The 14,068-nt window shown below is 44.6% G+C and overlaps 1 protein-coding gene across 1 annotated transcript in view; it reads right to left on the reverse strand.

Annotated features, from left to right (window-relative positions):
• Positions 1–1,493: 1,493 nt before the first annotated feature.
• mcm10 (minichromosome maintenance 10 replication initiation factor) overlaps positions 1,494–14,068 on the reverse strand; it is a 44,494-nt gene continuing 31,919 nt past the window's right edge. The window contains exons 10-18 of the mRNA XM_083631857.1: positions 13,223–13,422; positions 10,914–11,008; positions 9,022–9,135; positions 5,767–6,282; positions 4,774–4,904; positions 2,112–2,225; positions 1,840–1,985; positions 1,697–1,739; positions 1,494–1,589 (exon numbers count right to left, since the gene is read on the reverse strand). Of these exons, the coding sequence (XP_083487983.1) occupies positions 1,506–1,589; positions 1,697–1,739; positions 1,840–1,985; positions 2,112–2,225; positions 4,774–4,904; positions 5,767–6,282; positions 9,022–9,135; positions 10,914–11,008; positions 13,223–13,422 (1,443 nt within the window). The 3' untranslated portion in view covers positions 1,494–1,505. The remainder of the gene's footprint in view (positions 1,590–1,696; positions 1,740–1,839; positions 1,986–2,111; positions 2,226–4,773; positions 4,905–5,766; positions 6,283–9,021; positions 9,136–10,913; positions 11,009–13,222; positions 13,423–14,068) is intronic.

Below are 14,068 nucleotides of genomic sequence, written 5' to 3' on the forward strand. Positions count from 1 at the left end.
TGTTCCTAACTGGATGTGATTTTGGTGCAGGGTATTTGATGCATGCTGACAGCAGCTGGGTAATAAGAGCATCACTATCTGAACATTCTTCTGATCATCAACAAAAACTGTGGACTCAAAGTGGCTCTACAACGGAATGCTAGAATTATGTGTGTATTGGACCTGAACCACATTTTCCATACTTTTCCAGACATTTATTCAAATTCCTAAACTATTCAAGACCTGGAAATGATCAAATTAATTTTTAATACCGGTACTTTTCCAGACCTGCGTAGGAACCCTGGGATAACGAGCACAGAGAAAAACCGTCAATGTGGCATGGCAGCTCGTGCCCGCTAATCACAAAGCTTCAAATCCCAAAAAACTCTCCGTCTTCATTCCTCTTGTTTAATAAGAAGTCCAAGGCTGAGTGGATCAGCTCAGAGAGAGAGAGAGAGAGAGGGAGCATGTGGCTCCGTTCCTCCAAAAAAAACTAAAAACAAAAAACAAAAAACAAAAAAAACTCCCCAAAAAACTCAAAAAATTTAGTTTTTTTTTTCTCATACCGTATGTGACTCAGATCCCACGCCCAGAACAGTGTGAACAGCACAAATCACGTGGAATCAGATCTTTTCAATTCTGATTTGGGCCACTTTCATATGTGCTCCTAAATCAGATACAGGTCTGATTGTTTGGGAATACGACCTCAGTCTGATCAATCTGGCCACCTAGAATCTATCAGTCTGACGACTAACAAGTCTCTCGGACAGACGGCCGATATTTCTGGGTTTTCAGTGTAGACTCTACACTGAAAACCCAGAAATATCGGCCGTACACTGTAGAGCAAACGTCTGCACCAAGACTTCCGCTTCAGTCATTCTTTACAGTCCTACTATCTATGCAGCTACTGTATTTCTTTATGGAGATTAGCTGAAATCTCGTATGCAAATATGTATGTAAATAATGACCGCGGCGCACGGAAGCCAAAGTCTTGGCATGGATGTCCGCTCTACACCAGAACATCCGCAATATCAGCTGTCTGTCCCAGAGTCTATTAGAGTCAGACTATTCATATTTCCTACATTTCCAAAAATGCATTTCAAAAGAAGCGATGTGAACAGCTGTGGGTGTCATGTGACCAGAGACAGTTAGCATGTTAGATTGTGAGCAAGCGCCTGCTGCACCTGTAGATCCACACACATTCAGACCTGGAAATTAGGGAAATCGTTTTCCATACTTTCCAGACGTACTGTACATAAAGCCCTGTAGGTATTGTGAAGAGAGCCCTTACCCCTGTAGGTGTAGGTTTGAATCACTACTGTTATATCAACAGGCGACAGGGTAGCAATATTTATAGTAGTAGGACATTTATTTACATGAAATGTACATGTAACATTTTCATTAGAAGTTCCATTAAAATCACAGCTTTAAAAGCTCCATAATCAATCAAATCTAATGTCTAAATATAAAAGGATCATTCAACCAAACTTAAAGAACAAAATAAATGTTTGTGGAGGGATGTGGCTTCACTGCATGCTGTTGAGGAACTTGGGCTGCTCCTCTCCTCTCGGCTGCAGGAGCTCTCCGCCAATCTTCGGCCCCTTCTTCTCCTGAGATGAAGGAAGTCAGAGAGGCGTCAGGGATCATTTCAGACAAAACATGTCACATGTTTGATTTTGTTTTTTTTGTGAAATGGGATAAAAACGATGAGATTTACCTTGAGCATCCCGTCGCGCTCCCATTTGAACAGACCACAGTTGCTGGAAGGATAGAACGACATTAGTTATTAATGCAGGATTCAGAGAGAGAGAGAGAGAGAGAGACAGAGAGACATAGAGACTCAGAGAGAGAGAGTCTGACCTGCAGGTTTTGTTGGGCAGTCTGTCCAGGGCGATGGCTCTCTGTCCACACGGACACTTGAAGAAGCGTTTGAGAGCGTCGTGCCAGTGCAGAGCGTGGCCCTCCTCCACGCAGCGGTCCGCCGGCTTGAAATAGGTGTAACTACACTGGAAGCAAAGGAGCATGGGAAATGTAGTCTTAATGTGGAGAAACAGGAGGACTGAAACACTGCTGGAGTGAGATGGAGAAACAGAACTGAAACACTGCTGGAGTGAGACGGAGGAGGTGGGTACCTTCTTGCAGGTGACAGCTCGACACTTCATCTCCCTGATGCCCTTCATCTTCTCCTCCATCTGCTCCTTCTTCACCAGAGGGTCAAAGTAACGCTCCTGCAGCTGGTACTCCGCCTGGAGGAGAGGAGAGAGGAGACAGAGGTGAGAGTGACATTCACGTAGGGCTGCTCGATTAATCAGATTTTAATCTCAATTACAATTTTGGATTCCCACAATTATGAAAACAAGATAATCGAGATAAAACAATTATTATTATATTTATTTATCTAGAAATAATAATACTTTTATTTTAATTTATTTCCTTGTTTTTCCCTTAAATAATATTTAACTCATTGAGTGCCAATGACGACTTTAGTCGTCAATTCAAATAGTGACGTAGAGTGCCAAAGACGACTAAAGTCGTCAATTGCGTTTTTTGACGGGGGGATGTCGATCTAAGCCTCTTACATCGCCTCTTACAATATGGGAGCTATTGAATGTGTCTAACCTATTTTACAGAACCCTTAGGTGGCAACAGTGCTCTCCAGATAACAGAAAGGCAAGGAAAAAACAAAGAAGAAGTTGTTGGGGAAACGGAAATCGCATCGCATCCGTATGCATCGATATGCATGAAGCATAACGTTACTGTAGCTGTGCCTGCAGCAGCCAATCTGCTGCCACAATTGAGCCGCTCCTTGTCCGTTGCGACAGCACATCCGCATGATCAGCCGTGGAGTTGTTATTATTCTCAACTGGAAGCATGGTTGCCGGTGACAAACACACGCGGAACGCTGTAAAAAAGCTGGATGTCGCGCACCCTTCACTGTGCACAGCAAACTCAGCAGAGAGCCACCAGAGACACTCCCATACGGAGGAGGAGTGTGCAGTTGAGGCGGGGGGGGGGGGGGGCACGCAGAGCAGCACACAACACCCAGACAGACCCAGACAGCAGGACAGGATTGGCAAACGCAAGCCAGAATATCCGATGCCCACCAGCAGTAAATCAAGACCAGCAAGAAGCTGCAACCAGCAGCGCACGCAGGGGCCAGCGCTGCTGGTTGCAGCTAACAAATATTATTCTGCCAAACAAAATTCCCTGGCCTTCACTGTTTTATTGAAGGAAATTATTTTTGAGGTGTGACTACATTAGAAAATATTAGCTTCAGAGTCAGTGATGTGCTTGAAATGTTTAATTTCACAAAAGGCTCATTATCTCAGCTTCTAGAAAAAAATTGCTGTTTTTGGTTAAATCAAGCTATCTTCTCCGGCTCATAACTAAAGAACGGAAAATGGGATCAATAAACTTTTTTTTGCAGATGATAGAAGAGAGTCTCATCGTTCTTTGTGCGTGTTCAGTGTTTACATAGTAATATCACACAATATTCTGTGGGCCTCGAGAAATCACTGAAAACGCTCTGAAACTCTGGCACTGGGAGCGTCCGTTCTCCAAAAGTGGCTGGCACTCAATGAGTTAAAGTTAAAAGACATCCAGTATTAACACATTCACTGCCAGCTGTTTTTTTTTTTTACTGTAGGTAGGTTCTGCCAGAGGGGTTTTTTGAGGATTCTGGCTCATCTTTCAAGACCTGAGGATTCTTTTCTGCTAAGATTTTGTGAACACAAAATATCTAAAAAGAACTACGGTAATAGAATGTGTGCTTTCTCTGTCTAAAAGAGTTAGTTTGTAGAGTTAGTAGTTATGTAGGCATTAGCACTTGAATACAGCATGGTTTCAGCGTCTGAAAATTTATTCTGAGATAAATGGCTTTTTGTGAAATTTGATAGAACAGTCACTTTAACCATTCATTTTTGGCATCAGTAAGACGTCAGACATCTAAACAATAGTTTTGAACAGTAATTTCCTCCATAACAGCAGGAAACACCCCTCTCCTTCAAACTCCTCCCTCCGTGTGTGTTCTTCTTGGCTGCAGCGGGCGTGTCACAAGCTCGTTTCTGTTGCTCCTGTAACCTCGCGTCACCAGGCTCACTGCTTTGCTGCTACTGTGCCTGTCTGCTGGCGGCCGCTGTGCAAGTCTGGATATGGGCTCGCTCGTTTCTTGGAGTTTCGGTTGAGAGCTTTGATGAAGCTTTTGCGATTCTGGTCATATTTATGCTGCGTGTTTCAAAGTGTGTTCCACCCGTAATCTATTATGCAAATTTGCAATCCCGCACCGCCAGCAATCAGCGCGAAAACGAAAGCGTTTTCGCCAATCCATTTTCATGAGAATGGCTTCCTCACACTGCTTTTTGCTTGCCTTCCTCTAGTCAGGAGAGCACTGTCGCCACTTAGTGGGTCGGTGGAATGGGTTGTACACGTTCGGTGGCTTCAATATTTATATAAGAGATGTAAAAGGGTTAGATGCACATCCCACGGTCAAAAAAAAAAAATTCATTTTTTTGACGTATTAATACGTCATTGGCAGTCAACCGTTGGATTTTTTTTGACGGATTAATACGTCATTGGCAGTGAACGTGTTAAAAAAGACACATTTTTGCAAATGCATGATGTTGAACGTTAAATAATCGTGATCTCAATATCAGTCAAAATAATCGTGATTGTGATTTTTGCCATAATCGAGCAGCCCTACATTCACGTCACACAGACCAAAGCGGAGCACAGGAGTCACTTTAACAGAGCAGGGCAGTATATGGGTCAGTGATGTTCTGGTGCCTTGTGTCTTACCGCCTGCAGCGCGGCTCCATGGCGAGACTTGGCGTTGAGGATCTTCTGGAACTCCTCTGACTGAATGTATTCCAGTCGCTCTCGCCTCCTCTTCTGGGCCGGCTCCTCCTCCTCCAGCCCGCCAGACTCACCTGCACAAAGGGTCAGCTGATCATGAATAATGATAAACTCATTTGATATATACCTTTAAGAAAACCAGAGCTCAGGAAATGACATACAAGAACAGTAAAGTATATGGGGAAAGGAGATGAAAACTGGGAACTTATGTGCTGTTTTACAGCCGCGACGGTGTAGACTACGGCTAGCCTATGACAAATGCTGCATTCACGTGCTGCTTGGATTGCCCCATTTAGAGTTGGAGGTTGTTCTTGCGACTTTGGTGTTCATGAGCTTTTAAGTGGTAATGTGGAAACAACATGGACGCTACAAAGATGTGTTGTATTTTAATGCTCAGAGCGTTTAAACAACATCTTGAAGCTGCTTCCAGTTTTTGTGTGACAATGAAGAATAAGGAAAATGGTCGGTACTCGTACACGTACTCTCACTGCCAGAAGGGGGAGACAAGGTTCTGCACTACAAAAGTGATGCACTAGACTAGAGCTTTAAATGTGATCAGTAAAATCTTTGCATCGATCCTGAATCTGATCAGTCAGCAGTTTAGTGGTGATGAAACAGGGGATATTTGGTTTGGAGCTGCTGCGTTCTGAACCAGCTAGAGACATCAGACCGAGTTCAAAGGTTAAAAAACTCCAGACCTACCTTTTTAGTCTAGCTTTTACAGTATTTAATTGGAACATTTTATATTGATATTGATTTAGTCATCTAAAGTTTTTACCAGTATATTGTTATTATCTCATTTTATTTGTTTTAATCTCATCTCTGGCATGGTCGGATTTTTTTTTCTTCTTCTTCACAAAGTCAGGCTGTGTGTGTGTGTGTGTGTGTGTGTGTGTGTGTGTGCATGCGTGTGTGTGTGTGTGTGTGTGTGTGTACCATCCGGCGAGGTGAGGCCCTTCTCCACCCGGGCGTTGATCTCACTGCTGTTACTCCTCTTCCTCTTGACGGCGTTGGGGTCTTCCTTCTCAAGCCCCGCCCCTTTGGCCCGCAGCTTCCTGAGAGCGGCCAGCTTGGCGGCTGATTGGCTGGGAGTGGCGGCCGGCGGGCTGTGGTCAAAGAACACGATGTCTTCCCCCTCGGAGAAGCCCCGCCCCAGGGTGGGGGCCGCGGGGCTCCGGGAGACCTCGGAGGGAGCTTTAGGGGACAGCAGCAGCTCCCCGCCCCGCCTCGGGGGGGAAGGGCCCCCCACTCCGGGTTTGACCACACCCCCTCTGGGTTTGACCACGCCCCCACCGGGTCTGGGCCCGACCCCGCTCTGCAGCACCCTCGTCTGGAGCTCCTCGGCCCGGCGCCGCCGCATCTGCAGGAGTTCCTGCTGCTTCTGTTTCTGCTGCTTCAGCAGCTCAGAGGCTGAGATGGACTGAACCGCAGCACCGGCCGTGCCCTTGGGGCCTGGAGAAAGGAGGTATTTGACTTTAGTATAACACAGGTTTCCAGCAGCCATACCCCGATTGTAAATGCATGCTTAAGTGAATGAGTGGCAGTGAAATGTCAAGTGGCTTGTTGTATTATTAAGTAATTTCTTTACCTTAAAATAACAGCTTTTTAATCACTTTTATTATTTGAGATTGTACAGTGACGTCTAAGGGGACATTCACACCAAAAGCGTTTTTTTCAGTCAGAACGCTATGAAAATCATGTACAGAGCGCTTCCATTGTGCACAAAACACAGCGCACGGAGCGTTTTTTTGTACTTTTGTTTCCCCCTGTAGTCACGTGCAGCACAGATCAGAACACAACGACCACACGGACGGTAGCCAGCTGGTTTTGTCTGTTTGATGTTGTTCACTGTCAACATGAAAGACAGATTATTGCCAATTCTGGCAGCAGCGGAGGTCGAGAATCCCTCGGGAGGAGAAAAGGTAGGAGGAGTGAAAAAGACGAGCAGCGTGCTTTTCCGCTTTAAAACGCCCACAGCGCTCCTCAAAAAACAACAGACGCCACCAGCGCTGAAACGCCAGGTGCGTTCATTAAAAGAGGAGCACGTCTAGCGTGTCCTTACATAGAGAATGAACTGCAGAAAGACGCTGGCAGCTCCAAAAACACTTTTGGTCTGAATGTCCCCTAGGGAGGATGCCATTCCCACACAGCCCTCTGAATGCCTGTTCCACTGTGCCTTTTTTCTGTCCGTGTCCCTCACAGCATCTTGATAGTGTCAAGTAGCCTGGAACTTTTAAGTCCATTTCCTGCACAGCGCCTTCAAATGAAAAGCTTTCACTGACAAACTAACGTGGATGCTTTTATTGTGAAGTACGTGTTAAGGAAGTGAAACGTGTTTCGCTTGCTAGCTTGAATAGTGGCACGATTTTATTTATTTATTTAACATTTATTTATACAGGTGAATCACCTTGAGACCTGGATCTCATTTTCAAGTGCGACCTGTTCAAGCAGCATCCAGACAGAAAGTTACAGTAACAAAAGTTGACAGACAGTATGACAACAGTATACAGTACCAGTACAGACAATAAATAAAATAACCTAAAAAAATGGCTAACAGAGACACACTAGATAAAAAAGGGGATGTTAAAAGGAGATGGTCAGTTGTTAAAACAAGAGCTATTGAAATCCCCCCCCCCCCCCCCCCCCAAAATCCCATTGCTATATACCCCTTCCACATACTGTATTAATGCAATGTGGTCTCCAACCTGCACCATGCTCTTTAAGTCATGGTTAGGCTTTTAATATTTAGCCTCATTAAAGCCACTAGTTTGAGCGTTTGATTGTTATCTTGTTATTTTTAAGCTTCTTCTTCTGTAGAAGAAGAATGTGATGAAGGTCGTTGGACAGACGTTGTCAGACATCACCTGTGTACTTAGCGTGTGTCAGACTTCACCTGTGGGCTTAGCGTGTGTCAGACATCACCTGTGTGCTTAGCGTGTGTCAGACTTCACCTGTGGGCTTAGCGTGTGTCAGACATCACCTGTGTGCTTAGCGTATGTCAGACTTCACCTGTGGGCTTAGCGTGTGTCAGACATCACCTGTGTGCTTAGCGTGTGTCAGACATCACCTGTGTGCTTAGCGTGTGTCAGACTTCACCTGTGGGCTTAGCGTGTGTCAGACATCACCTGTGTACTTAGCGTGTGTCAGACGTCACCTGTGTACTTAGCGTGTGTCAGACATCACCTGTGTGCTTAGCGTGTGTCAGACATCACCTGTGTGCTTAGCGTGTGTCAGACGTCACCTGTGTGCTTAGCGTGTGTCAGACATCACCTGTGTGCTTAGCGTGTGTCAGACATCACCTGTGTGCTTAGCGTGTGTCAGATGTCACCTGTGTACTTAGCGTGTGTCAGACATCACCTGTGTGCTTAGCGTGTGTCAGATGTCACCTGTGTACTTAGCGTGTGTCAGACATCACCTGTGTGCTTAGCGTGTGTCAGATGTCACCTGTGTGCTTAGCGTGTGTCAGACATCACCTGTGTGCTTAGCGTGTGTCAGACATCACCTGTGTGGTGTCAGACATCACCTGTGTACTTAGCGTGTGTCAGACATCACCTGTGTGCTTAGCGTGTGTCAGACATCACCTGTGTACTTAGCGTGTGTCAGACATCACCTGTGTGCTTAGCGTGTGTCAGACGTCAACTGTGTACTTAGCGTGTGTCAGACATCACCTGTGTGCTTAGCGTGTGTCAGACGTCACCTGTGTACTTAGCGTGTGTCAGACATCACCTGTGTACTTAGCGTGTGTCAGACGTCACCTGTGTACTTAGCGTGTGTCAGACGTCACCTGTGTGCTTAGCGTGTGTCAGACGTCACCTGTGTGCTTAGCGTGTGTCAGACGTCACCTGTGTGCTTAGCGTGTGTCAGACATCACCTGTGTGCTTAGCGTGTGTCAGACATCACCTGTGTGCTTAGCGTATGTCAGACATCACCTGTGTACTTAGCATGTGTCAGACATCACCTGTGTGCTTAGCGTGTGTCAGACGTCACCTGTGTGCTTAGCGTGTGTCAGACGTCACCTGTGTGCTTAGCGTGTGTCAGACATCACCTGTGTGCTTAGCGTGTGTCAGACATCACCTGTGTGCTTAGCGTGTGTCAGACATCACCTGTGTGCTTAGCGTGTGTCAGACATCACCTGTGGGCTTGGCGTGTGTCAGACATCACCTGTGTGCTTAGCGTGTGTCAGATGTTCACCTGTGGGCTTGGCGTGTATCAGATGCTTCTTCAGCTGCAGCGCTCCGGGCGTAGGCAGTGACATCAGACCCTTGAAGTCGTCTGAACAGCCGGAAACCTCACCGGACTGCATGGCTACACACACACACACACACACACACACACACACACACACACACACACACACACACACACACACACACACACACACAGACACACAAGAATAAACTCAGGGAAAGAGAACTTGTTCCTACTTTAAAAACCTCCACAGATGAAAAATGAAGCCAACGCGAAGTGCCTTAACCTCCTTAGCCTCAAGTGGCCTTTTGAGGAACTGCACTGCAGTTTTTGGCATTCCCACATTTGCTTCATGGTTCCGGAAGAGTCACTTGTGCATTCTTTCTCTCCGTGGCATTTTGAAAAATCTACTACTGTAATCTACTGTAATCTACTGTAATCTACTGTAAACTGGTTTAAGCCTGGAAGCAAGCCAAACAGCCAGGCAGCTACAGAATCATGACCATCAAACATTTGATTCAGAGCAACAAGAAAAAAGCACATTGAAAAACGTAAAAAGGTACAAGAGTGTGAACATATTATATTTTAAGAGTGAAAGATCCATTCCAGCATTTCCGGCCAACCAGATTAGCGGATCCTTATACAATTCTTACAGATTAGCGGATGATTGAGCGATAGCCAATGGGAGAAGACTCTGAGCGGCAGTGGGCGGGAGCAGCGGTCTTGAAAGTATTAGCTCAATGGCTAACGTTATCGTATAATAGCCGCATTTCCTTGCAGGTAACTCCGGGCAACGGATTTCAAAACGGGTGCCGGCTCTGAACGCAGCGTGACTCGTAATGGTTAACGTAACCTTCAGTCACTCAGTGGTGGTTTGAGCCCTTTACTCAGCAAGCTGTGACATGTTCGTAGCCTAGCCAGAGTTATTCCACTAGCGCAGTGGCTAACCACCTAGCCCACCAATCACAGACGACCATACAGCGAGCTTCACCAATCAAAGATGTCCATATTACACTCTGGAATTGTGGGTACTGGGTAGTGTAGTACGAATAAACAAGGATGATATCATACAGATTTCTGGCTTCTATACTTAAGCAATATAGCATGAGAGCAAGTGTGTTGTGGCGAATATATCCCGCTGATAAGCTGTTATCCCACGAGGCCGAGTGGGATAACAGCTTATCAGCGGGATATATTCCACAACACCACGCAGCTTTTATAAAACGGTTTCCAAGTATAATAATATAATAATAATAATACTATAAGTCCGACTGCCATGGTATTCTGATAGAGTCAGTTGAAACACTACTGTAAGGCGGGACCGCAAGAACGTGCGGGTGATTTGATTGGATCGTTCTGGAGACTGAAGTTGACATTGGCCAATCCTGGCGCTTGCTGAGAAGCTGAGAGCTTTCTGGAAACCCCGACAGGCAGATTCACAAGGATCTGACAGCTGTCTCCGCCATTTGTTTTTTTTGAGGTAACCAAAGGCTTTTAGTAAGAGAGTTGCCATGGCAACCAATAACCCATGGCCATGGGTTATTGGAGTGGGTTACTGGATTTATACAATGGCTGTGAACCAATCAGATTGCTTGATTTGAGAGAGCCGTTTTATAAAGGAACATATACCATCGTTTCACCACCAGCTCGCCGTAATAATTAAAATCTCATTGCAGGATATGAACGAGGAAATACTCTTCCGGAACAGAGGTGTCACGTGACTGTTGAACACTATACACATGAGCAGGGTCTAGTCAGTGTTGGGCAGTGTGTGTGTATGTTTCTGTGTGTGTATGTGTGTGTGTGTGTGTGTGTGTGTGTGTGTGTGTATGTTTCTGTGTGTGTATGTGTGTGTGTGTGTGTGTGTGTGTGTGTGTCATTCTCTCTTTGCTCACCCAGTCTCCTGGCCTGGCTGGCGATCTGAGCAGAACCTTTCACAAACAGTGAGTCCAGAGTGCGCTGGCCGGGTTTGGTGGGTTTGGAGGCGGAGCTGAAACAGATAATCAGTCAAGTATAAAACAAGCTCAAATTCTGTCCAATCCCACGGCGCGTACGTGGATTTGTAAGCCGCAGCTAGCTAAAAACGACTTTAACAGACATCGGAAAAAGTGCAAATACAAACAAAAATCTTGACCAAGAAGATGAGATGTATTTCCAAAAAAACTAAGCATTTTTCCTCAGATGTTGTTGTCATCAGTTATCAATAGGGCTGGGTATTGGTTCAAATTTCAAGAATAGATTCGATTCCGATTCACAAGGTTCCGAATCAATTAATCCCGATTCGATTCGATTCGATTAATTTCAATATCGATTTGTTTAGTGATACTAAAACATGTTTTTGAGCTGTAACCTGAATTACATGACTGTCCAGTTATGTAACACAGGGGTTCCCAACCTTTTTTGCGCCAAGTAGATACATGGGGAAAAAAAGTTGCGGACCGGTTATCAATTTTAATGGTTTTAGTTACACATATATTTACTCACCAGGTGGTGACAAAGGGTAAATAACAGCCTTTTCATCTGTCAATAAAGACACTTTCACAATCATGCACAGTGATTTGATTTCAGCCTATATAATTTCTAAAAGTTGATATTAATGACAAACATTTCCATTTATGTCGCCTACAGTATTTATGTTTTTGTTTCAACTACAAACATAAATAAACGTCAACTTGAAACTATGTTTCAACTACCACACACAGCCTATAATATTATAGCCTATGTTTATAAAAAATAAAAATAAATAAAAATCGATATCTGGACATATGAATCGATATCAAAGGATTAAAATAAAAATCGATTTAAAATCGGAGAATCGATTTTTTTAACCCAGCCCTAGTTATCAAATACAGTACAAGTTCTTTCTTAAGATGGGAACAGGAGTTATGGGAGTTGTATGACATTTCGCAACTAAAAAGGGAAGATTCATAGTTAAAGTTACAATTTTCTCAATAAGAAAACATTCACTTATTTTTATTATACTGTTGACTGAACAGACATGATTTGAAGAAGATGATTTTCTCCAAGTAAAACGTGATGAAGTTTGTAACACACATTGTTTGAGCCATTTAGTTTTGTTAGGAGTAATGTACGGTAGTCTCGCTGGCCAGCCTCGCCTCCCTTCCGTGAGAGTCGTCTGGCTGCACGGAAACAGGCTACTGCAGTGATACTCAACTTGTGGCCCACGATAGGGTGCAGAGTGGCCCCCTGACCATTTTCTAATTCACAATGAAAACTAATGTTCAATAAAGTTTGGCTGAGCTCCAGATAAATTGTCAAATATTGCTGCCTGCTTGCCGCCCAGGCACTTATATGTACTTAACTAAGTTAACCTAGCTAACCATCTATCCTGTGTGCCCAAAATTGTCAGACCAAACTGCCTGGCACCCCAAAAACCTACAAACCACTACAGAAAAGATTATATTAATGTTTGTTTATTAACTGGCCCCTGGGCTCCTGTCATTTTGCAAAAGTGGCCCCCGGACAAAGTAAGTTGAGTATCCCTGGGAAACAGGCTACTGGGATAAGCCCTCCCCTGCTCTACAGCTGCTCCCATTGGAGCAACTGTTTCAGTGTCAGCCGGAGTAATGTAAACACGTAATCTATTATTTGTTTTCTGCTATTTTGGATTGTTTACATCTATTTATATGTGTATGCTACCTTGATTTTTCACTGGTACGTTTTTGTTTTACCTGAAAATTACCTCAAATTTACCTAAAATTACATTACATTGTTTCTGAGTTACATTTTTTGAAGTTTTCAATAAATACATATTTTTGCCAACATAACTGGACTCATTGGATTCCTTTTGGATATGTGCGTATCAAGGTTATACAGAGTCCCACAAATGATGGAAAAGAAAAAGCAAAAATTTGCTTTTTTGTTTTTCATTTAGTTTAGTTTCGATTTTATTTTATTTTTTATTAGAGCTGAACAATATGAACTTCTCCAATTTTCAAATCGCTTTGGTCTTGCTTAGGGCCTTGCTCAACGGCACCTCAGTGCTGGTAATGAGGGATGGGCAGCCGCTGCCTTTTCACTTTCCCCAGCCAGATTTATCCTGCCGGTCCCGGGGATTGAACCGACAACCTTCCAGTCACAAGCTCGCTTCTCTAACCGTTGGGCCACCACTGCCCCAAATAAATAAATAAAACCAAACCAAAATCAATCAATCAATAAATCAATAAATGTGTGGATGACTCACAGAGAGGAGACACAGGCAGCGGAGGAGACTCCTCCGTAGTAGAAGCCATCCTGACAGAGGCGCTCCTTCAGGTTGGCGTTGCCCCGCCCCTTGGCCCGGCCCGGGACCTTCCCCGAGTACGACGACTGAAGCTCCGCCCGCTTAGCGCTCAGCTTCTTATACTGAGCCTTCACGTGGTACTGACAGAACTGACACTCATACTGAGAGAGAGAGAGAGAGCAGAGTGATACTGACAGAACTGACACTCATACTGAGGGACAGGGACACAGAGAGGTACAGAGTGATAATAGCCGTGTTTCCATTACCCTCAGAAATGCGCAAAATCTAAATATCGCAATAGAAATTGGGTAATGGAAACACATAAATTTCGAACGCAAAAAGTTTTTGCGCTCTCATGAGGTGGTTTTTCAGACGTGTCGATATAGCAGTTTATCGCAAAAGTGTAATGGAAACACTATTTCCGCATTTGCACGTCATGTGACCCAACTTCTCCTTTGGAAAAGCAGCGGAAAATGAGGGAGAAACGGTTCGATAAGCCGTGGCAAAACCTCCGCAGCAAGTGGAAAACTTTGAAGCAACGCTACCTAGCAGAAAGACGAGTGTTGTGCAAAAGCAGAGCCGGGGTAAATAGATCATGTTTAAAGACAGAAATCGGTCCATGGTGACAGCAGGCTGCCTGTGTGCACACATTTGAGCGGCGAGATGAGTGGATGAAAAGCACACACCGGTGCGGTGCTCCTGACTGAAGTGAATACAGTGACTGTGAGTAATACATTACACACGTTTCAGGTGCAATGTTATAATACACAACATTCTGATTATTGAACCAAATCAGCCTTTTCCCCC

The sequence above is a fragment of the Poromitra crassiceps genome, assembly GCF_964638095.1.
Source record: "Poromitra crassiceps genome assembly, chromosome: 2".
NCBI lineage: Eukaryota > Metazoa > Chordata > Actinopteri > Beryciformes > Melamphaidae > Poromitra > Poromitra crassiceps.